The sequence below is a fragment of the Canis lupus genome, chromosome 28, assembly GCF_011100685.1.
Source record: "Canis lupus familiaris isolate Mischka breed German Shepherd chromosome 28, alternate assembly UU_Cfam_GSD_1.0, whole genome shotgun sequence".
In the NCBI taxonomy this organism is placed as follows: Eukaryota; Metazoa; Chordata; class Mammalia; order Carnivora; family Canidae; genus Canis; species Canis lupus.
The window spans coordinates 32,936,119-32,961,533 of NC_049249.1; the positions used below are offsets into that span (position 1 = coordinate 32,936,119).

General features: G+C 41.1%; 1 protein-coding gene across 3 annotated transcripts in view; it reads left to right on the plus strand.

The window, feature by feature from the left end:
* ACADSB (acyl-CoA dehydrogenase short/branched chain) overlaps positions 1 to 23,765 on the plus strand; it is a 40,297-nt gene extending 16,532 nt beyond the window's left edge. Inside the window, exons 2-11 of one of the 3 annotated variants that reach the window (XM_038579010.1) lie at positions 4,987 to 5,146; positions 5,364 to 5,464; positions 7,934 to 8,140; positions 8,556 to 8,726; positions 9,892 to 10,017; positions 11,551 to 11,643; positions 14,144 to 14,233; positions 17,324 to 17,461; positions 19,489 to 19,588; positions 20,289 to 20,679. In XM_038579010.1, coding sequence (XP_038434938.1) covers positions 5,110 to 5,146; positions 5,364 to 5,464; positions 7,934 to 8,140; positions 8,556 to 8,726; positions 9,892 to 10,017; positions 11,551 to 11,643; positions 14,144 to 14,233; positions 17,324 to 17,461; positions 19,489 to 19,588; positions 20,289 to 20,359 — 1,134 coding nt within the window. In that variant the 5' untranslated portion in view covers positions 4,987 to 5,109 and the 3' untranslated portion in view covers positions 20,360 to 20,679. Of the gene's footprint in view, positions 1 to 4,986; positions 5,147 to 5,363; positions 5,465 to 7,933; positions 8,141 to 8,555; positions 8,727 to 9,891; positions 10,018 to 11,550; positions 11,644 to 14,143; positions 14,234 to 17,323; positions 17,462 to 19,488; positions 19,589 to 20,288 lie in introns of all 3 variants that reach the window. The other 2 variants (XM_038579009.1, XM_038579011.1) reach the window with 2 other exon arrangements.
* The last annotated feature ends 1,650 nt before the right edge of the window (positions 23,766 to 25,415 follow it).

Genomic DNA, 25,415 nt, shown 5'->3' on the forward strand with positions numbered 1-25,415 from the left:
AGGGGGTGGGGAAGGGAAAGAAGAAGTTGCAGAAACCGTGTTCTGATTGAGTACCTTTAAGGCCAAAGATGAAAAGAACCGTAACCAAGCACCACACTAGAAGGGATACACTGGTTTCTCACAGTGGTATGGGTTAGCAATTCTGGAACTATCAATGTGCACTAGGTTCGAACAAGTGAGTCCTAGATCATGAGAGCCAGGTTTCTCACTGTCAGAAAGAAGTTACCAGTAAGAAAAGAAGACTGGACGATCAGAACTCTGGGGTGCCAGAATGGAGTCATAGGGAAAAATATACAGCTTCATGCCCACATGTAGGAAGGACAACCGGGGGTTGGAGCACATTTAGTGGGAACCCCTGAATATAGGCATTTAAGGTGAAGCCCTCCATGTTCCGTCAAAACATTTCCTTTGGAAAAGTCTAAGAAGAACTTCGCAGGTTAGCAAACTTCTTGTCTTCTTTTTACCTTCCAAACATTGTAAGAGCCTGTAGGCTTGAACCACTCTAAAAATGTTTGGAATGATATTTCGTTATGCTGGAACGTAATGGAGAAGGGTTATGACTACGTAACAGCTAAACTTAATGGGTTTAGCAAAACTACCAGAACATTTCAGCAGTCAGGGGGTCCTTCACCCCTTTTTTATGCCATGGATGACAAGTATACAGCAGTATGGTGAACTTTAGCAGACCCTTTCTCAAAATGTTTTAAAATACACAAAATATGCAAGATGACAGAGGAAACCAGTGATGATAAAAGTCATAAGAATAATTTTAATTGTGATAATGGTAATATATGTTGCTTAAATAAGATCTACGGTTTTGAAGTAGTGCTGAACATCAAGATGCTTGCTGTTATTTGATATAAAAATACCTAATTTCTTTCCGTGGCAGTCACAGATAACTTTAACTTGTTTGCCTACATTTCATAATTGGAGGAAATGCTTTATTTCAGTTAGAGGTTAGTGAAACAAAGATGTAGTTGCCCCCACCTGAGTTCATGGACTTTATTGCTCTGCCCACAGGAGTCTGCAGACCCCAGGTCTGATCACCACTACTTCTGAGGGCAGCAGAGCTCTGATCCGTTGAGTAGAAAACAGATCAGACTCAGGCTACGGAAAGCATTTGGCAAGGCATAAATAACTATTATTCCACGCAAGTAGTGACTGCTGCTCTATACAAAAAAATGTGATGATGTGGTGCAATGGGTTATAACTGTGGAAAATCATTTTGATGGAGCGGACACCAAAGCTGCAGAGGCTGAGGTCAACACCAAAGGGCAGGGGACAGTTGAAAAGCATCATCGAAACCTCGGGCCTCACGTTTAAAGGCAAGGCAGGGAAATGTTTTCTTTATTAAAGATTGTCCTATTAAAAGGACCATGTTTTTCTGCCCAAAAAGATCGGTAATAACAGTGCTTTGGTTAAAAAGGGATTCCATCCACTTAGCATGTACCCACTGTGTTTTATGATGGCATCTTGAGTAAGCTCACCCTACCTTTGTATGCAGCTACTTCCTTTGTAAAGCACATTTGTCCCTGTGGTCTTGTGAATCCAAAATAATGGTTATGTGTCGGGGCACCAGCATGGCTAAGTTGGTCAAGCATCAGACTCTTGATTTCAGCTCCGGACATGAGCTAGGGGTTGTGAGATTGAGTCCTGAGTCGAGCTCTGCGCTCAATTTGGAGTCTGCTTAGGATTTTCCCTCTACCTCTCCCTCCCTCTGCCTCTCTCTCTCTCTCTCTCTAAATGAATAGATGAGATTTTTAAATAACGAAATAAAATAATTGTTATGTGTTGAACAGCCATACACTTTGTCAGTAGCAATTTTGAGACTAAGTGGATCACAATTGTGTCAAGCAGGAAAAAAATGGGTATTATTGTAATACCTGCTGGCTCCTTAAGTCTCTCAGTGGTGGGCTTTCTGTTAACCTCCAGCACAAAGGTGATACATTGACTCAGAGGCACAAAGAACTCTGTAGGGGGGTCTAGTGAAGTAAATAATCTCCCCTAGAAAGAGGAATCCTGGGCCATGTGTTAGAGTTTTAAAATAACAACAGGCTGGTTTCCTGATCATTTTGTGGAGAAGATTAGTTGGCTCATTCTCTCATTTAATTCCTAAGTCTGTTGAGGGGTCCCGTGCAGGACTCCCCCCACCAACCACTGAGCAGAACGCATGCCACATGTCCCTCTCTTCCTTCTCCATCATCCCATCCTTTCTCCCAGGCCCTGCGGGTCCTTGGTGCTTGCTGCTAATGATCACTCTGTCCTTGCGTTTCTTGGCACCATGGCTCCCTCTTGAAGTCCTTGTGCATCTCCATTTCTTGCCTCCTTTCTTCTTGTCCTCAGTTCTTCCATCTGTTTCATCAGGGAGAAGACATTATTACCTCATGTGCATGCCCTCACCCCTTCCTTCGTTCTAGTCTAAAGTCCTTCCTGTCCCCGTGAGGTCTTTCAACAAGGAAAGAATGTTCCATGCAACTTTGCCCTAAACTATCTGCCTCCTACGAATAAAAACAAAACAGAGTTAATTACAAAATTGAGAGATAGGTATCTTTCTTCTAACTGGCCAATGTTTGTCTCCCCACCTCCCCACATCCCCACCCCAACCTAGAGCAGAGTACATCTACTCCTGGGGACATTAACTACAAAGATTGACCCAAATTTGGGAAAGATTTAACAGATTAATTCATGGTTGGTTTGTTCTCTTTTCATCAATAAGCTTTTCCATGTGTAATCAAAACTATTGAGAAAAAATATATTGCAATATATTACTACTTTTTTTTTTAACACCACACACACTTTAAAAAAAAAAAGATTTTTATTTATTTGACAGAGAGAGCACGCAAGCAGGGGAAGGGGCAGAGGGCGAAGCAGACTCCCCGCTTGAGCAGGGAGCCTGATGCTGCTCATCCCAGGATGCCTCCCAGGACACTGGTATCTTGACCTGAGCTGAAGGCAGATGTTTAACCAACTGAGCCACCCAGGCGCCCCCACCACGTATGCTTTTTAATCCTGCAGAACTTGACTTTGTTTTTTGCCTATTCTGTGAACCTTACAATGTTCCCCTTAGTACCCTGTGCTCTCAGACAATTGTCAGATGCTCAGAACATTCGTTTTGAATCTTGCTGAATAAAAGGAAAACACTACTTCTTTTTTTCAAACAGCTTTGTTGAAGTATAACTTACCATAAAACTCACTCTTTTAAAGTGTATAGCGCAATGAATTTCAGGAAATTTACAGAGTTGTAGGATCATCACCACAATCCAATTGAGAACATTTCCATCACCCCCACCCTCAGGCAACCACTACACTAGCTTCTGACTCTGGATTTGCCTCTTCTGGAGATTTCATATGGATAGAATCCTATAATATGTGATCTTTTGTAGCTGGCTTTTTTCACTTAGCATGTTTGTAGGTGCACTAAAAGACTAATAACTTACTTGTTTCCCCTGTAATAAAATTCTACAAAATGAAATTGGAAAGCTATAGCAAGCATTTCAAATTGGAAGGTTTCTTTTCAACAGACTTGGAGCAAATCCATTGTTTGAGTAGAAATTGGCACATTTGAAGGATCTGGGACACTGCATCAGGGAGACACACTAATGACCAGAAAAGGCAGCCTTGTGGTTTAACTGTCACTACTGCTGGGACTTGCTCAGTTAGGACCACCACCAGTGTCCTTTGGGGTCGGAGTAGAGATAGCCATTACTGCTTATTGAGCTCCTACTTTATGGCAGATGGCATGCTAAACCCTTCATGTGGGTTATGATGTTAATCCTTAGAAAACTCGAGATTATTATCTGCATGTTTCAGAGAAAGAAACAGATCAAGAGATTTTAACTGTTAAGTTTGAAATCACTTGTCCAAGATCACGTGGCTTATAAATCCCAGATGCCAGATTTGAAACCAGTTCTTTCAGACTGCAGAGTCTGTTTTCTTAACCCTGATGCTGCACCGTGTCTGACTAAGGAGAAGCTAAAAAACAGGATTAGCCAGGAGAACCAAAAGAGAACTGCTACCTACGGCCGCCAGGGCAGGGCAGGAGAGGGGCCTTGTTGTCCCCGCGCCCTCACCTATTCCCACCCTCCTCAAGAATGCTCTTTGCAGTGGTCACCCAGTAGTGTTATTTATATTCAGGTTTCCCCTTCGAAGAAGTCCATGAAATGTGACATTTTAAGAATGAATTTTGGGGAACCTGGGTGACACAGTGGTGGAATGTGTCTGACTTGGTTTCGGCTCAGGTCATGGTCTCAGGGTCATGGGATCGAGCCCCAGGTTGGGCTCTGTGCTCAGCACAGAGTCTGCTTGAGATTTTTCTCTCACTCTACTCCCCCCCCCAAAAAATAGATAAATCTTAAAAAAAGAAAGAATGAATTCCATCTAGAATGTCCATCTAGAAGTGTTTTCTTGAAGGTAAAAGCTAATCATCTGGGAAAGTTTCGTTTAATTAGAAGAGCTCCATTTCCTGGTATGACAATGAATTCAGCTACAGCGACCGGGTGGTGGACCTCATGGTCCACATGGCCTCCAAGGAGTAAGAGCCTCCTGGAGCACCAGCCCCAGCAAGAACAAGAGGAAGAGAGAGGCCCTCAGCTGCTGGGGAGTCCCTGCCCCAACTTAATCCCCCAACACACTGAGAATCTCCTGACCTCCAATTTACATCCTAGACCCTGAGGAAGGGGAGGGGCTTGGGGAGCCCTACCTTGTCATGTACCATCAATAAAGTATACTGTACCCAGCCAAAAAAAAAAAAAAAATTAGAAGAGCTCACTGCTTGGATAAAGGACATAAAGTTAAACAAGTTTGTGTTTTTGTTCACAAGACAGTGAATTTTCAAACATGCCAGTCTCCTGCTCCTCTTTTTTGGTGACACAAGAGGCAAGAAAGGGGTTAAAAAGTTATTCCCAAAGAAACCGATGTTGAGATACTTCTCTTTATCTTTTGTGTGTCTGTGTGTGTTTCCCCTCTTCAATGGGACTGTTCCTACAGCTCAGACGAAGCTTCCCAACCTGCCTGTCTTCTTGGAAGACTCCTCCCCGTGTCCTAAAGTCTTCCCAGTCAGAAGCTGCCCTTGGTCTAACAAATGCCGCGCTGCCCGGTGCCCCCCTGCAGATGTTTACAGATGAGGAGATGATGATAAAGAACACCGGTGAGTAGACTGGCTCAGTGTCACATCCAGATCCCTCTGATTACCAGCTGGATCTACAGTGTGAAGTTCCATGACATGTTTGGGGGGTATGTCCATCTCAGTTTGTGAATAGAATTTTTTTTTTACACTAATTTAAAACTTTTTTTTTTTTGAAAAAAAAGTAAAGCCTGTCATATTAAGAGAATAAAGACAGATCAGTATTTTTTCCCCCCTACAGTTAAAAAATTTGCCCAAGAACGGGTTGCTCCTCTGGTGTCAACGATGGATGAAAATTCAAAAATGGATCCATCAATAATAGAAGGATTATTTCAACAAGGGGTATATACTTTACAATTCTTCTCATTCTTTCATAAATACTGTCCAGTGTTAAAATGTATGCATGCTTTTAAATTCAGGAACTGTAATGATGGCTTAATGAACTCTTCATTTCCTAGTCAAAATTAGCTGTGTTCTCTTGTAAAGATTTTTATTTTGTATTTTTACCTGGGGGAGAGAGCATGAGCAGGGAGGAGGGAGGAGAAGAGGGAGAAGCAGACTCCCTGCTGAGCATGGAACCAGATGTGGGGCTTGATCCCCAGAAACCCAGGATCATGAGCTGAGCCTGAGCCAGATGTTTAACCAGCTGAGCCACCCAGGAACCCCTCTGTTTTCTCTTCTAGACTGAGATCCTAGTCACAGATTTCCTTTAAATTGATTGGGCATTTTAAGTTAAAAAATATGCTGCTTTTTAAGAAAAGGGCTCAGAAGCAAGAGAATGATTTCTTTAGATCTGTGGTCCTCAACTGGAGGCTGTTTTGTCCCCCAAGAGACATTTGGCAGTCTCTGAAGACATTTTTGGTTGTCACAACCATGGGTGACCCTGGCATCTAGGGGAATAGAGGTCAGGGATGCTGCTAAACAGCCTACAGTGTACAGGACTGGCACCAACAAAGAATGATCCCGCTCAGCACCACCAGGATTAAGAAGCGTACTTCAGTTAGTGAAACCTCAGAGCAGACCATGCTTTCTACCTGAGTCCCTCTGCACGTGGCAAACTTAGAAGCTGAGGCGACATCTGAACTCCACACTAACCAGGGAAACCGATTTGCAACTTCCTAAGTCACATAGCCCTTTGATAGGAGCCCAGTATACAAAATAGACAAAAGTAGAACTGTTCCAGCTCTACGTTGTCAGCATGGGGGCTCCAAGGAGAACATTTTCAAAATCACTGCACTTACTCATCATCTCTCCCTCTCCATAGGTGTGAAGTGATGTTTTCTTTTTATTTTGAATACTAGGGATATTCCAGAACTAGTAGCTCCTATTCAGAGCCATTGGCTAAAATCTTTTCTGTTACCGTGCTGGAAAAATTGCCTTTTCCACTGAACCTAAATAGTCTTTACTTCTTCCCCTTGTAAAGAGACCAGCTTTTTTTTTTTTTTTTTTTTAAATACCATACCTACTAGTGATTTTTCCACTTTTTTCTTTTTTTTTAAAGCGATGAACTGCTTAGGAACATAGAATCTTCTGTGAAGCCCCCCGTGGGTCAGAGGGCATCTGGGAGTCCCATTTTCCAGGCAGGCTTCATCTGCATTGTTGGCAAAGTCCCTGGGCTGCTCTGAGAAGTCTTGGGCTTCCAGGCTGGGAGCAGCACTCCCCTGATGGGGTGGTTCTTGCAGGCAGGGTTGTCTGAAGCCCCACCACCTGGCCCTTGCTTAGGAGGCCTAGCACCACCTGGAGCATCTGTTTGGTTGCACATCCTACACCAGCTATTCTGAGGCTCCTCTTGTCCCTCTTCTGCGGTCACCTGCCATAGCAATAGCTGACAAAAATGGTACTTCCCACGCAGAAAAAAATCGGTGACTTTTTGGGAGAAGCAGTTGTCTCTGACAACTGTTCAAGATACTGTATCAGTTATCACGCCCTCTTCAGACTTAAGCCACGCCCGAATCCTTCAGTTTTTCCTGGTGGGACAGCATCTCTGGATCTCACCTAAGTCTTCCCCCAACTTTGTGGTTCTACCTGCATATCCACTAAGCTTCCCATCAGCTGAAACCTAACAGCTGAAACCCAGACCATAGCACACTGCAATTCCAGAAGTGTCTGGGCAGAAGAGAGAGGAGCATTATCCTTTTACCTGTTAGCAGCTTTGGGTCTTGAATTACAGGTACACACATTCTCTGTCTGAGATGAGGACCCTTAAAAATGGAGAACTATGGGAGTTTCATGTTCTCAACTTAGGAGAATTGGCTGAACAGTGAGACAGTCATGGGAGAGCTTGGCCAGCATCTGGTCGTGTTTACCAGGCACCTCTGCCTTGTCTGTGGTGGTTCCAGGAAACACCACCAGATGTCTGCCAACCACGGGGACTTGTTAGAATGCCCCAGAAGGAATGGTCCTTCAGTTATTATCTTGGCTGAATGAGTCCAGGCGAGGAGCCTGCCTAGAAGAGATTGTGCCCCACTGCCTTCCTCCTTTTCCTCACCATTTGAGACACTTTCTCATGATTCCATTCCATCCTCCTGCAAAGCATTTTACTGATTTCTGTGTTTTTAGATTCCATGAGGAAACAAATGACAGTTCTTGCCTGCAACTACTTCCTTCTCAAATATATAGAGTGTCTGCTATTGTTTTTCCTACTTAGAGGATCGTACAATAACCATACCGAGTTAAAATGAAATATACGTACACAGTTTTAAAATCAGTAATTTATATGGTTAAGATTTAATTTTGAAGTTGTTCTTGCAAGAAATTTTCCCACATAGAAATGAGCCTTCTTAATCTATGTTTCCTTGTTTTTCCTTTTAGTTGATGGGTATTGAAATTGAAACAAAATACGGAGGAACAGGAGCTTCCTTTTTTTCCTCTATCCTCGTGATAGAGGAATTAGCCAAAGTCGATGCATCTGTCGCGTTGGTTTGTGACATCCAGAACACAGTGATTAACAATCTGATGAGAAAATATGGAACAGAAGAACAAAAGGCTACGTATTTGACCAAGCTCACAACAGAAAAAGTGGGTTGATAGGAGTTGTTGAAATAGATCTGATCTCTTCTGAACTTACGACATCATTTCTGCTTGGAAATTCAAAGAATAATCATCAGACACAAAAATCCTTTTTTTGGCCCCAATTATATTAATACTTTTGTTGCTGGTTTCATTTATAGTGAGATGTCTAGAAAACTGCAATTATTAGAATTAATTTAAAGTTAACATTGACTATGTGTGCTTAAGTCTTTAAATCTGTCTTAGACAAGTAGTAGGGTATATTTTAGAAAATAATGCTTTGGAAAGACCGTTACTATTTGGTAAGTACAGGGTTTTAAAAGTGACTAAAGCCTTAAGCGACATGTTTACTTTACCATAAATCTTTGCTACAGAGACTACAAATGCCGTTATTAACTTGGAATTTTTTTGTTTGCACGTGTAGGTAGGAAGTATCTGCCTTTCAGAAGCTGGAGCAGGTAGTGATTTATTTGCTTTGAAGACCAGAGCTGATAAAAAGGGAAATTATTATGTCATCAATGGGTCGAAGATGTGGATCAGCAATGCGGAGTATGCAGGACTCTTCCTGGTGATGGTGAACGTCAACCCTGACCTTGTAAGTCTGAAAGCAGAATTTCTTCCTTACCCCCTTCACCTTTTCTCTTCATATCTCTTTCATGTTTACATTTCCTTTTTATTTTTTTATTTTTTATTATTTTGTAAAAATATTTATTTATTTATGATAGACATAGAATGAGAGAGAGAGAGAGAGAGAGAGAGAGGCAGAGACACAGGAAGAGGGAGAAGCAGGCTCCATGCTGGGAGCCCGACACAGGACTCGATCCCCGGACCCCAGGATTGTGCCCTGGGCCAAAGGCAGGCACCAAACCGCTGAGCCACCCAGGGATCCCCTCCTTTTTATTTTTTAAAAAATTTATTTATTTGAGAGAGAGAGAGAGAGAGACAGCATGAGTGGAATGAGGGACAGAGGGAGAAGCAGACTCCCAGCCAAGCAAGGAGCCCAACTCAGCCCAATCCCAGGACTCCTGGATCATGACCTGAGCCCAAGGCAGACGCTTAACTGACTGAGCCACTCATGCACTCCTGCATTTCCTTTGTAGATGAAGCTTTGTCTTAAATTCCTTATTCTCCTCAATACTGAAATGTTAGATGATTGACATCTTTTCAATGTCTTATTTACTCATCTCCTCAAATATATGCAGTTGATGTGATTAGTAATTATTTGGAGGTTCATGTATTGCCATTATTAATTATATAGGAAGTTGATCTTTCATTTTGTAGGATTTCACATTCTCTATTTAGGAATGAATTTAAGTACCTACATAGTGCATTCATTTTTAAGAAATTTTTTGTTTAGTTGGAAAATAGATACATGGCAAAAAGGTAAATATGTTTTCTCTTTTGTCTTTTCTCTGACATACACTGAATTAAATTTTGAAACTTTTTATTGAACAAAATTAAATTTAAAACATGGAAGGCTCATGATCACAGAATAATACTTTAGGGTATCTTAATAATTTTAATAGTCATAATGGTTTCTGAACAAGTAATAGAAATTACAGACTTCTTAATTGTGAATCTAATGTTTTCCAATTATTTCTTGTTTCCTAATGCACACATGGCAGTTCTGAGCCAACTAATATTAATACTAAAGTTCAGTTTTAGTGTTCTGTAACTTTCAACTCTTGGAAACAAGGGATCTTACCAGTTCAAATGTGGTAATAGCATTTTTTTCTTAGCATTTCGAATCCTCTTTTTAGGGGTATAAAGGCCTTACCTGCTTCGTGGTCGATCGTGACACTGAAGGCCTTCACATAGGGAAATCAGAAAAAAAAATGGGAATCCGAGCCTCTTCCACCTGTGCATTAACATTTGAAAACGTCAAGGTGGGTATCTTAGGATTTCCAGCAGAAGACTGGCATGAAATAAGCTTTACACAAGAAAAGTGTCACAACACTGAGATGGGCACTTGACGGGATGAGCACTGGGTGTTATTCTATATGTTGGCAGATTGAATACCAATAAAAAATAAATTTATAAAAAAAAAGTGTCACAATATTGAGCATGCAGAGGAGAATATTTTGTAAAATGTTGATGGTGTTCTCGAGTAAGATCTTGACTAAATGTACTTTTCACAAGTGTTTAGGCAGAGTGGAAACCTTGCTGCCCAGCAGGTGACCTCAGAGCCAATGCTGAGAATTAATCCCATTTATACTTTTAAATTTACATACTTAGGAACCATTTATACTTTATTGATACTGACTTCGGAGATGGACATGCGTTGTGGACATACCAAAGGCCACAAGGTGGGGATGTTGCCCAGTGAGCCTGAGAAACCATCAGGCAGTGCCCCACAGTTTAGAGTGGAATCTGTTAAAAGTGAGGAAGAGAAGATGAAATCAGAGAGGGAGGCAAGCCGTAAGAGGCTCTTAATTCTAGGAAACCAACAGGATTGCTGGAGGGGAAGTGGAGTGACAGGCATTAAGGAGGGCATGTGATATGATGAGCCCTGGGTGTTACATGCAACTGATGAATCACTGAACCCTACCTTTGAAAATAAATGCAATATAAGCTAATTAGATTGAATTTAAAACCAAAAAAAAAAAAAAAAAAAAAAACATGAGGAAGAGAAGACAGCCAGAATGTTTTAGAACTTGACACAGATGGAACAGGTTGTGACAGGTTTCTTACCACTCATATTACAACTTGATCTTTTAGTTCATGGGTTCGTGAGTGACACATGTGTGTGCCCATGGGGGACTTTGCAGGTAGATATTCAAGCCTCACTAATGCCCCCAGCCCTTTCTTTCTCTGGTCTGCCCACTCCCTCTCCTAAGGTTATAAGGCTAAATGTATTATTTTATTGTTGCTAGTCGAGATTATTTTAACTACAAATAAATGTTTTAATCTGTTTCTTCTCTCCTTCCGCCCCTCCCTTGTATGCTCATGCGTGTATGTGCACATACCTCTGTTGATATTTATGTCTTCATAAATAATAGTCTCAACAGAAGAAAGGTTTGACGCCCTTGATTTACCCAAGTACTTACATGTTTCATGTAACTCCTAGTATGTTCTATCTCATACTAGAACATATAGGCAAGAATTGGGGAAAATTGTTATTCACTTGTTATCAATATGAGATTCCCTTTTTATAGATTCATTCATTCATTCCACACATGGCTGTGCTGGGTGCTAGTGGAAGCCATAGCAAGCAGCACTGCCGTGAGTCCTGTCCTATCCCAGAGCTGTGAGGGAAGCCGTGGAGAGGGAGACGGAGGCGAGGAGTCACCTTGGAGTTTACTAAGTCCTGGGCTAGAGTCCTGTCACACAAATTGGAAATGTTGTATATATAAAACTATATAATCAAAATGAATTGTATAAAATTAAAAGTAGAAATCACTGCACGTTTTTCCTTTCAGGTTCCAGAAAGCAATATCCTGGGACAAATTGGACACGGCTATAAGCATGCCATAGGGATTCTTAATGAAGGCAGAATAGGAATTGCTGCACAGGTTGGTCACATTGTAGCCATTTTGCTTGACTCTTTTCACATTGTGGGTTGATTAAAATGTAGAAAGAAAAAGAAAAAATACATAAAAGTGATGAGTATTGGAAGCTTGTGAACACAAGATGGCGCCCTTCCCTTCCGTGCAGTGAAAGAATGGCTTCTCATTTCTTTCAGATCCCACTTTAGTCAATTATGTAATGCCCCCGAGAACCAAACAATGGCTTAGTGGTGACGCTTTTTTCTGCTTTGAGAACGTTAAGTATTATCCAATACCTAGATCGATAACTTCTCAAATATATTGTAAATTAAATATGACTTTTAAAAAAAATCACCTTTTCAATTTTTGAAGTTCGTTCTAGAAGAAATTTTTTTCAATTAAGAATACCTAATATCCCATATAGTAAGGGCCTGTAATCTGTAAAGAATGAAAGATTTGTTGCTTAGTGTTTTGCATGTGAAAATCAGGCAATTGTATGTGTGTGGTGCTTGAAATAAAATAGCCACAATTAAGTGGATACATATGATGAGAACTATTCCATTTTTTTAAACCAAATTTGCCCTTTTTAATGCACATTACATTTTCCTGTGAAGTGAAATCAGTTGTTTTCTTGATTAACAAAATGAATAGCATCTTTGGTTTTCTTATCAATGTCATTTTGGGGTCGCCTGGCTGGCTCAGTATATGAGGCATATGATTCTTGATCTTGGAGTTATGAATTTGAGCCCCATGTTGAGTGTAGAGATTACTTAAACATAAAATCTTTCTTTTTAAATGTCATTTTGAATATATTTGTTTATTTTTAATCAATGAATATCCCAAATTAAAAAACTTGCAGCGTTTAGATTTTGAAGATGTTACACATATTAGCTATTGGAATAGTTAAATGTTTACTATACTATTCCTCTAGATTTAAAAAAAAAAATTTTTTTTGCTGCTGTTAATTTGCTAACAATATTCTTAGATGAAGACTTAACCCATATTTCTCACAAAGTGAGATAATGAGAGAAATGGCCTATCTGTTCTTTTTAATGTTTTTCTGTGATGCAACTTCATCAGCTGTGGCATTAAAAACCATAATACTGGCTCTCCTTGTTCTCAGACGTATAAATAATATAGATGTTCTAGCAGTAAAATACACAGCCTGGGCTTTTGTCTTAATTACTCCAGGTTATCTTATAACCTAATTAAAAGTTAAGGTCAGGGAGTTATTTCTTGGTTAACATTGTGGATGCCTTGTAGAGAAAGAGTCACATAGAACAGCAAACTGAAGGCATCTATCCTCAAAACTGCAGCCGAAGACCATTTAGCTTTTCAGTATTGATAGTGAAAACATTTTACAGAGATGAAAAAGCCTGTTGTGGTTGACAGCTGGTCATATTAATTTTCACGTCAACGTAGGATATTATCAGCTATAAACTTTAGTCATAAGAGTTTGGTGACATCATCTTATCTCAGCCAAAAGTGCAGGGGGTTGCTCCCCCCTGTTTGGGGGTCTTTGGGGGTGGTGTCCTTTAACTTTTAGCACAAAATTCTGTTCTCCAGAAAATTCAAAATAAAAGGCTAAAGGAAAATGTGAATGAACACTAATGAAATATTGATACTTTCGTGGGCATTTCCCCCAAAGCTTTCATTATTGATTTCGTTTTCCTTTTTGTAAAACCCACATAGTTTGACATAATGAGATCCTGACTTAATGGCCACCTAGTGTTGGAATTTAGAAACCGTTTCCAAGCTTGAATCCTTCAAGCTGATTCAAATAGGTGGTTAGCAATGAGACAGCTCGGCTGAGATTGCCACCATGGCCTGACTGTTCCAATGCATAAATCTGTGATTTTACCACATGCTCTCACTGTAGCCCTGCAGGAAACCGTGAAGATTTGAAAACGCTAAGGTCCAGGCCACCCGCGCCCTCCACTCTTTAGACCTCACATCGTGTTTTTTTTTTTTTTTTAAATCAAGTTCCCACAGATGGTCCTAATGTGCAGCCAGGGTTGAGAAACACTGCTCTTTTATGTTCAATGCCCTTTCCCCTGAAGCTCTTATTAATCCTGATAATATGCAAAATGGACAAGAAGATAGAAGGTTATCAAGTGACCTTCCATGCTAGCCTTCTAGAAGGACTAGAGGGAGCTTCTCTACAGTCTTTGAGGCTAGTTGAGAGCAACATTGCCATGGCTCGCTCTGTGCCTAGAGACTCAGAGCTTAAACGAGAAGCTTCCTTAGAAGTAACCTGGTTGTATGAGCATAGCCAGGCCAGAGGATTTACCTCTGCTAGAATTAAATACATTCCTATTTATACGAAATAGCTCAAATCTTCTCCCAGTCACTGGAAGTTAAGTTCTACAGATGCAGTGGGCGAAGGTACCCCTTTTATGCCTCCAGTTCTGCCCCTAACCCCAGCTCTTCAATATGCCTGCCTATAAAAGGAATTTATACCCTGAATAATTAAAAATGTAAACTTATAACAAAATAAGAAATTGTCCTTTTTTTTTTTTTTTAACAGATGCTGGGACTGGCTCAAGGGTGCTTTGACTATACTGTTCCATATATGAAAGAAAGGATGCAATTTGGCAAAAGGATATTTGATTTTCAGGTATATCATTATTAGCTTCTTTGTACCGAACTGTACTCTCATGGCTTTCTGTTAATGAAGAGCTGTGTCATAAAGCTGTGGAGGGGGCCTCCTCAGGGGGATTTTAATGGGAGAGGTAGAAAGGAGGAAGGAGTAGGTCTCCGGGCACATACCTGTGAATGCCTTGACCTTCTCCAAGGACAGAAAGCAGTCCTTGAGGGCCACCTGTAGCATGACTCCAGATTTCCTGGTGAGCATTTCAGAGTTGTCTTTGCCCTGTTTCCTAAGGTCTGGGGCATGGGGTCTGCAGTCAGGCTTCCAGGGCTCAAATCCCAGCTCCCTGTCTTAGCAGCTGTCAGCCATGGGCAAGTTACCCGCCGCCCCCCAAGCCCTAACTGCTATATCTCTAAACTAAAGATAATATGAGGGTGACTTTGCATCGGGTAGACGTGTAGAGTATTTACCACGTTGCCTGAGTGTAATGAGTGCTTGGTAAATGCTGACATTTATCCAGAGTCCCCTGTGCAGGCCAGAGCCACACAGTAATCCTCCAAAGACTACACTTTGATACTTCTTGCCTGTAGAAGGTATAGTTCACCGCAGTGAGTACAAGTGAGGTCTTCTCAGCCAAGCGCTGAGAAAGATACTGGCCTGGTCTAAGGATGTGTCTTTTCCAGCTCCCCAGATAAGGGGACCGTTGGTGGCAATGGCATCTTCAGTCCATGTTGAGGCCTCACCAGGTTAGGGAAGGCCCAGAGTGGCAGCTTACCAGATTTACTCAAGCACTTTACCTAAAAAATCCAGAGTAATTACTTTACATGTTGGCAAAACCTCCCTGTAAGCAGCTCTAGGCTCCAAGAACAGTTTCTCGTTACATCGCCAGCTCTGTTGTGCTGCATTGTCTTCAGGTGCTATAATAAGGACTTGGCCTCACACAGGCACACACAGATTGCATGTGCATAGATATTTCAAGGCATAGCAAGTTCTGGCCTGGGTGCACCCAGTTCAGTGCAATGAATGTGTGCAATCAGTTTAAAGCCTGGAAAGAACAAGCATGTCAGGCCTGGCCAGGGCCTCCCTCAGCCCGTGCTGTCAGGGCATCTTACACGTGGGAGACAGAAGTTCCTAGAGACTGAGTTCCCAAAGACATGCAGGGAGTCATGTGTCAAATGATAGGTGTTTTATCTTGGCTTCAGGTCTGGTTTTCATTTCATTATACTAGAGTACTTTCTTCCTTTTCTAAAGACTTTTTTATTGATTTTGAGAGCCTGAACAGGGGAGACGGGTGGAGGCAGAGGGAGAAGCAGACTCCCTGCTGAGCAGGGAGCCCCATGTGGGATTGATCCCAGGACCCAGTTTAGTAAACGCTAAACTGACCGAGCTGCCCAGACGCCCCCACTAGAGTACTTACTCAGAGCCACATAGATTATAAGGAAAGGGACAGAATATGAAGACGGTTTGTGGGAGATCTCCTTTGTACATAGGAAACAGCATTTCTGTGTCTGTGGAGTTGGTGAGGGAGGGATACGGGATCAGGTGAACTAATAGGTATAATCCCGACTCTTTTAAAGATGCCTGATGTGAGTAATTAAAAGAAAACTGTTAGAAATTTTATCTTAAAAAGCAGTGTTATTCATTTTATATAACATATATCTGAAGCTTTTATTAGTTTTCCCTAACTGCTTTCATCTCATTAGAATGATTTGGTTTTTGTTTTGCATATACTCATTCATGTCTTTCTCTAGACTACAAGTTCCTTGGGCAGAGATCAGGCCTCTTCATCTTTATTTCTCTCAGTCATTTATTTAGCATAGATTCATTGAGAATGTTCTCTATGCCAGGCCCTGTGTTCATAATGTAGTCAGGGAACCAGGATCCAGCAGTGCTTAGTTCTCTTAGAGCAAGAGACATGCCAGAGTCACTTTTATGCCTCTCATGGTACCTGTTTTATGCCTACTCCATGTCATTGGAGTAGACAACCTGGATGGCGATTGTTGGTTTATTTGAACTGAATGTACTTTTCAAAAATAATTAGAATCTCTGCATTCTGCATACACAATTCTAAAACTGATATTGGCATCAAAATAGGCAGATCGACTGATCTGAGTGGACAGAGCCACCAGGCATGGGAAACCCATCCATTTGTAATAAATGTATCTCTGCCCATATTTCCAGAAAATTGTTTACAATTCTAAACTGCTAATGTTGGGATCCCTGGGTGGCTCAGCAGTTTAGCATTTGCTTTTGGCCCAGGTTGTGATCCTGGAGTCCCGGAATCGGGTCCCATGTCAGGCTCCCTGCATGGAGCCTGCTTCTGTCTCTGCCTCTCTCTCTCTCTCTCTCTCTCTCTCTCTCTCTCTCTCTCTCTGTGTCTGTCTCTCATGAAAGAATAAATAAATTAAATATTTTTTTAAAAAAAAGTAAATAAACTAATATTCATACCCTCACTCGCCAGCTCACTTCTTTATTTGATTAACATTTGGTGTGTGGTCCGTTACCCTCTAAAATTTCAGAGTAGTAGTAATTTTTTTCAGGGTGTTTTGTTTTTTTTTGTTTGTTTGTTTGTTTTTGTTTGTTTTTTTTTTAAATTATTCTTCTGTTTCTGTAACCCTGACTGGTATCTGCTCCGGGATATTGCAGCAGCGTTGCTTCAGTGAAGTTACTTAAAGATAATTGGAGCTTCATATATTCCTTCACTACTTTGTAGCTAACAACATCTCCTTGATGCCCTGAGGCTGTATGCAGAATCAAAACTTTGTGAATTCAAGTGAATAAAAAATATATTCATACTTTTGCTTTGCCAACACTTAGTTTTACCTTAATTTTGATCATAAAACAGGTTTAAATTAATTATTAAATACTACAAATTTTTAAACCTAATTTTGTGATTATTTTTTTAGATCTTGCCAATTACAAAGAATTACATGAACTTTGAGTTTTCAAAAATTTAATTTTGGATTGCAGATTTTCAAGTATTTCTACAAAACGAATGTAAATTCCATTTAGGGGATATATTTTCATTCTGTCAGTGGTACATATCCAGGCAAGACTTGGAGGATAAGTTGCATTTCCAGAAATCATCATTCTCTAACATGGGCCTGAATGTTACAGGGGCTCCAACACCAAGTGGCTCACGTGGCCACCCAGCTGGAAGCTGCAAGATTGCTAACATACAACACTGCTAGGCTTTTGGAAACCGGGAAGCCAATCATAAAAGAAGCATCTATGGCCAAATACTATGCCGCAGAGGTAAAACACAAGCAAAATATGTAGTTCAGCCTTCTTCCCCCAACCCCCTGGTATGTATGTATTAACCTTTTCACTCAGGTGTGTTGATTAAACATTTGTTTTTCAAATAAAATAGGAGACTTTCCAGTTCCTACAACAGAAAAGCTTCCGTAGGAAAGTGCTTTAATTCTGTGAGGTCTCAGTGCTATCACAGGCTCTTCAGTGGAAACTGAGTCGCCCAATTCAGATAGAACACTCTTCATAAGTCCCTGGGTGAGCCTCATCTGAGTGACAGCATCCTACCCCTGGTTTCCGGCTGGGGCACAGTGAATACCAGGGAGATCATGTGAAATGAAAACCCCAAGAAGAGGTTGTTAATGTTTTCATTGAATGCTTCCTTTTGATGTTTCTGTTTAACCCAGTAGACTTTGGCTGGAAAACTTTGCCAAATCACTGGCTGCTGCGTCCCCAGCTTTGCAGTTTGCCTTGGTCATTCCATAGCTTCGAATAGCCCCTTAGCCTCTCAGCCCCCAAATTCAATCACCTGCCTCAACCTCCCTTCTGAGGTTCAGACTAATAGATCCAGTGTCCGCTGGACCTGCCCACTCGATTATACCTGTGAGAGCCTGAGCCATCCTGCCACCTTCTTCGCCCTCGTCCCCACCTTGAACTCACCATCAGTTGCTGAGGCTTCTGCCCCAAGTATATATTATATAATATATAATATATTTTTCTCCCTTTCCACTGCCCCCTGTCCTAGCTGTCCCATCTCTTGACCAGACGATGCACCCATCTCCCTGCTGCTCCATTGGTCCCTGTTGCTTCCTCTGGTCCAGCCTTCCCTTTTCAGAACGTCCGGGTGGCCATGTCACTCCAGCTTAACTTTCATGGCTTCTCACAGCAAAGGGAACAATATTTGTATTCGTTTCCCGTTGCTACTTTTAACAAATTACCAAAACTCAAGTGGCCTAAAACAATGCAATTTTATTACCTCCTGGCTCTGGAGGTCAGACGTCTGAAATGAATTATCACTGGGATCGAATCATAGTGTTAGCAAAGCTGCCTTTCAGAGGCTCTGGGGAGAATCCATTTCCTCACTCTCACCACTTCCAGAGGCTGCTCACATTCCTCGACTCATGGTCTTGTCCTCTGCCTTCAAGGCCCACAGGGCAGTGTGTTCAAATCTGACCCTAGCCCCCTCCCCACTTCCCTCTTTCCTTTATGAGGAACCTTGTGATGCTATTGGGCGCACCCAGGCTATTCAGGACCATCTCTTATCTCAAAGCCCTCAACTTAGCACATCTGTGGTCTCATGGTCATGGAAGGTAGCAAACACTACAGTTTGTGGAGACTAGCACGTGGTCATCTTTGGGGGCCTTTACAGTACTGAGCCTGCCTGCCCCTGTGAGGCCTGCCTGCCTCTTCATTCTCTTCACAGTTTGCCTGGACCCCAGCCCACTGCCCCCTCAGTCCCTGAGGTTGATAAACCCATCTTCCCCTTGAAGCTCTCCCATGTGTTCCCCAACTTGAAATGTTCCCTAACTTGTCCTTTGGGCCTCAGCGAAGCTGTCATCTCCTCACATGCCCCCTCCCCCCACCTCTGAAGTCCGTTCACTTTTCTAGCCAGCTCTCCTGTTGCACCATAGAGTTGATCTGTTTCTGTAACTGTTGGCTTGACATGTGAACCAAAAGGGCAGTGACTGGCCACCATGGGGTGGTGGCCACCTGCCATGGCTTACCCCCTGCTGACAGAATGTGTGATAGAAGGAAGGCCCTTGATAAATTTGCCGAATAGATGGCACCTGGTGGCATGTGACTGTGTCTGAGCAATACCCTGATTTTCTTCAGAAAACAGGAATGTTGTGAAATAATAGGACAGTTTGTATAAATGATGTAGATAAGGTGACGATGCTATCTTACCAAGTAACTTCAGTCCTTTCACTTGCCAACAGCAGTCAATTAAAATGTCATTAAAATATTCTGCAGGAGCATTTAGGGTGCATGAGTTACTTGGTTTCAGCGTGTTATTTGGTGCTTGGTTTTGGCAGGTTGCGGGCCTCACAACTAGTAAGTGCATCGAGTGGATGGGAGGAGTCGGCTACACCAAAGATTACCCTGTGGAAAAATACTTTCGAGATGCAAAAATTGGTAAATAGATTTTGTATGTTTTATTTTGCTTTCTTTTATTTGCCTCTGTAGCTGTTTGGGCTGCTGTATGTGTTTGAGTTTATATTACTGTACTTAGGCAAAGGCAATTTTAATCTCTTCAGTGTTGTGTTTATTGGCTCTCTCCTTTTCAATGGCTGTATTTTGCCCCCTACCTCTTCCTCCAAGAAAAAGATGGATTATATCTTTTTAAAACCTCAAACTGCCTTGTTCAGTGCCTCAACAGATTTTTAGTAAAGGTGCAACAAGAGTAACTGTTGTAATTTTTCTTTTACTAAAAACGTTAATATATTTGAGTCATCAAATGGCGAATCTTAGCTTCCTTGGAAGCTAAGTTCTAGTTTCAGAAGCCTCGTGCCTTGTCAAGCCTGAGCATCTGGTGCTCCACTGCCAGACAGGAAGACCAAAACGAGGGACTTTGAAAAGCTTATGCATTGATAGTTTAGGAATGAGAGACATCAGCTGTTTCATACTGATTCTGGAATCAGAATCTAATTTCCAAATGGAATCTTCTCGTCTCTTAGAATGACTGTCGCATAGCCCCACATTCAGGGACGTTGAAAGATGTCACTGGTGACAGTGTTACAACCACTACAGAAGTAACGTGTAAGAGCGATTTCTTGTGTAGACGCGTAGTTCTGGATGCCCTTCTCATTGTTCTTTTTGTTCCCTTTTATTTAAGGCACAATATATGAAGGAACTTCAAATATCCAGCTGAACACCATCGCAAAGTGTGTTGACGCGGAATACTGACCCCCTCAGGCATGAGGCCTCTCCCCCTTGTTGCTGGTATAAAATTCTAAACTATCGTGCCTTGTTGGAGAAGTAAACCTCTGCAGCACTGAAGTATTCTGTTGAAGCCCTTTATTCCTGATTCTTGGGGTAGACCTTTACTCTCTTATCTGTTTTTCCAGTCTGCATTAAATAGGCACAGGAAATGATTTTGCAAATTTGGGAAGAAATGCATCCATATTTTCTCCAGAACTGTTTTTAAAGTTGCGTACACATTCTAGCTTCGGGTAAGACAGAAGTTTCACTCTGTCAGCATTTGGAAAAATACATTTGGAGTATTACTTACAGGCGTGGCTATTTTATGTTCCTGTTACATCTTTATTTTTTGAAATCAGAGAAGCTTTTGTCATAGTTGGCAATTCTACAGATCAATTCTAAGTTTCTAAACTAGGTAGAAACTGAAAATGCATTTAGAAGAATCTAAAGAAAATTGAATTAAAAAAATCTGAAAGTTCAAGTTCTAAATATCTGGAAGTAGGTGGAAAATAAGTGTATTGTTCTGAGGATCACATGATGGAAAGCATTATTTTGACAAAATAAAGCAATATAACTTGTTACTATAACTGACCTGCATAAAAGATGCATTTCATGTTGATTTCAGCAGATCATTTTAAAATCAAGTCTCTCGGGGCACCTGGTTGGCTCAGTCAATATAGCAGCATGTGACTTTTGATCTCAGGGCTGTGAGCTCGAGCCCCACATTGGGCAGGAAGCTCACTTAAAAAAAATTACAAGCAAGTCTATTAGTTTTCGAGCATAAAGTTTAAAAAACTCGGTTTCATAATCAGAACATATTCAATATTATAATATTTTATTCTGTTATTTTTCAACATCATTTCTTTCCATATTTGAATTGAATAATGTTTCATCAAACTTAGTTATTGGGCCTGATAAAGTAATGCAGAAATTATGTTTTGGTTCAGTGACTCTCAAGAGGGAGAAGTCTTGGCAGCCCAGGTAGCTTAGCGGTTTAGCGCCACCTTAAGCCCAGGGCATGACCTGGGATCGAGTCCCACGTCAGGCTCCCTGCATGGAGCCTGCTTCTCCCTCTGCCTGTGTCTCTGCCTCTCTCTCTCTCTCTCTGTGTCTCTCATGAATAAATAAATAAAAATTAAAAGAGAGAGAAGTCTTGTTCCTATAAAGAAGTATATCAAAATCTTAAAAGGAATGAGAGAGAGACAGGGCCTATAGAGTTTGAAAAAGCATATTCTGTGGTGTAAAAAATAATAGAGAAATTATTTTATACCTAGGAAGGCAAAAATAAATCTATTGTCTCACAGTACAAATTATAGAAAGGCAAAGCTCAACAAAACATATAGTAGGTGATGCCATTTCTTCGGTATTGGGGATTCTCAATGAGGAGAGGACCCTGGCCCTCCCACCCAGGGAAGTGGACAAGAGAGTGGTTAGAGTTTTATATTTTCTGAAAAAGTGTCATGAGTTAGAGATGTTCAAAAATGTTTCAAGGTTCAGTGCAAATGGGAAGCATTTTAGTACGTAAATGAAAGGATCATGTTTATTAAGAAAACTTGACATTTTAAAAGTAGTTTTGGTTTGAACATTGATGTTTCTTGAATTGGCTTAATTTCTATAACACAAATCACAGTTAAATATTCAGAATTGGTAAATACAAAGAGCTAGGATTACTTTAAAATATCAGGAAGAAATAAAGACAGATTTAGACCTTGGATCAAAAGAGATAAAGTCTACTTGACTTTCAAATAGGGAGATGATAGAAACTCATTCATTCAGTCTTTCCAAACAAAAAGACAGTGTGATTAGATAAGGAAAGTAGGGGAGGGGCACCTGAGTGGCTCAGTTAAGTGTCTGCCTTCAGCTCAGGTCATGATTCTGGGGTCCTGGGATGGAGTCCGCATCAGGCTCTCGTCTCCCCCCAGCTTATGCATGCTCTTTCTCTCTCCCCACCTCGAATGAATGATGAATATTTAAATAAGGAAAGTAGGGGAGTAGACGAATTTCCCTAAAATGGAGCTGAACATCTTTAATGTCTGTGATTATATAAAAAAGAGGTGGGCTTTACAAGTAATGCAGTAGAAGCCAACATTAGTAAGAAAAAATCCCAGCTGGTTCCTGTGGAATTATAAACATGTGAAACTAGAATAAACCTTGTGTTCAAATTAGTAGCATCGGAGAAACTCCTGTGTGTATCCAGACCTTGAATGTATATTCAGTATTGATAAAAATCTAATGGTGTGTATATATTGGTGCATGTTCACAAAAGCCAGTTAAAAAATTAATTATATGTTATAGTTAATGTATCTACCTACTATTAATGAATCATCATTATTTTACCTTTTGCCAAAGAGGATGTTGTGGGGTTTTCCTTTTTTATTTTTTTTTTAAGTAGGTTCTGTGGCTAGCATGATCAAGACCTGAGCTGAGATCAAGAGTTTAGACCCTTGGGGCACTCTTGTGTCTCAGTCAGTTGAGTGTCTGACTTTTAATTTCAGCTCAGGTCGCGGTCTCAGTGTCACAAGATCAGGCCCCATGTGGGGGGCTCCACTCTCAGCAGGGAACCTACCTGAGATTCTCTTTATCTGCCCCTCCCCCTGCTCACTCTCTCTCAGATAAATAAACCTTAAAAAAAAAAAAAAAAAAGAGTTGGTTAACCAACTGAGCCACCCACACACCCAACCCTTATATCTTTTCTTAATAAGCATGACTTTGGGGTCTTTAAAACTGTCTGCTGAATTAGTGTCTAGTGCAGGATGAGCTTGTTCACCTCCTGAAGACTGTCATTTTTCCTTGTTAATTTGAGGATCAGGCCTCCGTGATTCTTGGTGAACCCAAACACCAAGGAAACGCTTGGCTGTCTTTGTGTGGACGGAGCTGGATTCAGCCCAAGAGCCAAGTCAGGATTGTTAGAGATTTATTATACAACACGAAAATGAATCAGTGTCAGAAATTTTAGAATCATGGAAAGTTAAACCTAGAAAGACCTTAAAGAATTATCCAGCCAACTCTCATTTTAAAAGTGAAGGATTCATAGCCTAGAATATTTGACCACGGTCGTCTACCAGGGACAAAACAAGGCAAGAATCTAAATGTACGGGATCCCAATTCAGTGCTCTTCCTCCTACTTGACATCATCTCTGTTCAACAGATTTTTGGATTTCATTCTTGTTATATTTCAGTATCCTTGTAGATTTATTTTAGGCTTAACTGACAAAGAGTTAACATTTCAAAAGTGTCGTGATTGACCACTGTCATTGCTTATATATTTATCCCCTGACAAAGACACTAGCTCTCATAGGTTAAAGCTGGCATGTCAGATGTGAAGATTTCCGTGTATGATTGGGGTTTTTGATTATGACATATGTTAATAAATGTACTAGTTTATATCCTTGCTGATCTTTCCTGATGTGCAAGTTTCATTTTAATGTTATTCAGTGTTACAAAATCAATATTCTATGGAGAATAAAAAATACAGCACTAAGTTAACTAGAGATCCTTGCTACTCTGAGGAAGCAAAGTTGTTTGCTACACATACAGATGAAGTAACAAAATCATGTAATCTTCCTACAAAACAGGTAACACCTTCGTTTCCCGTGCTGATGGCTTGCCTCTCATGTAAGCCAATTTCATTTGTTTTCAGAGAAGAGGTCGTACAATATAGACCAAGTTTAAATTCTGATGCTAAAGAAAATTTTACTGGAGGACCCTTTTTTTTTAAAAAAAATAGCAAAATAAAGCAGCTCTTCAGTAGAGAGGCCACTTCTTTTGAGCACATCTCCACAGTATAGATTTTATCTAGCTGATGTTTATGCCTGTGTTTTACAGTACTACTTTTGGAAATTTTCTATTATTGTGCCTTTTACCCAGCGATACACTATGGCTCATGCCATCGGAGAATTCAGCCTATCTGTTCCCCATTATTTCCTACATTAGTTTAGAAATCTAGATATCAGCCCCTTTCTTCTTTTGTCTTTCAGTGGCATGGGCCGAGCATTCACAGGGTCCAAGGGTCTAAAGTGCAATACGGAGACAAGAAAGCCTAGATACCTACTGAAGTGTGTTGTTAATCTCAGGTGTCATTTTTCTATTCTCATTAGTACATCCTCACACAGGGATTGAATAGAAAAGTACCAAGGACAACCCTATGCAAAGCTATTTCTTTAGATCCTTGAGAATGATGACACTGAGCATTACCTCTCTTAGCTCTTACCATGCGCCGGCCGTTATGGCGCATAGTAAGTCTATACTCTTGACTCTTACACTCACAAAAACACTATACAGTAGGCGCTCTCCTGTTAGCCCATTTTGCAGGGTGAGAGACTGAGGTATGGAGAGGTTAAATAAGATGCTTGTTGGCACATGAGAGTAATGATGCAAACTTGAGCAGTCTGGCTGATGAGGGCCCCCAGGTTCGTTCCTCTGGTCTTATGCATTTGTTAACCTTCAGGAGGTTTCCAGGAAGATGCCACCATGATCTTTTCAAACAGAGAAGCTAGCTGGGAAGAGGAGCTGCAAGACAAATCAGTAGGGGTGGTGGGAGCCGTGTGTTTGGAAGAAAGACTGGGGGGGGGGGGGGTAGGTCAAAGGAAAGATGCAGCTAGAAGGAGAGCAAAGTACCAAAAAGGGCACTGAAGCAGGACCAGAAAATGTCCTCCCCTCTGCTCAGCAGTGGTCTGGAAGTTACCATGATGCAGGAAGAATGAGCAGGATAAAAAGCTGAGTGGGTGGTACAGGATGTTCAATCTGCAGTTATTTGTACGGATAGTTGCAATATAAAGGAAAAAAGCTAACTTTACAAAAGCTACTTGTTGGACACCCAGGTGGCTCAGTCAGTTAAGCGTCTACCTTCTGCTCAGGTCATGATCCCAGGGCCCTGGGATCGAGCCTTGTGTCGGGCCCCCTGCTCAGCAGAGAGTCTGCTTCTCCCTCTCCCTCTGCCTGCCACTCCCCCTGCTTGTGCTCACACTCTGTCTGTCAAATAAATAAAATCTTAGAAAAACAAAAACAAAAGTTACTTGGTTTTAAAGAAATTGTGTTAAGT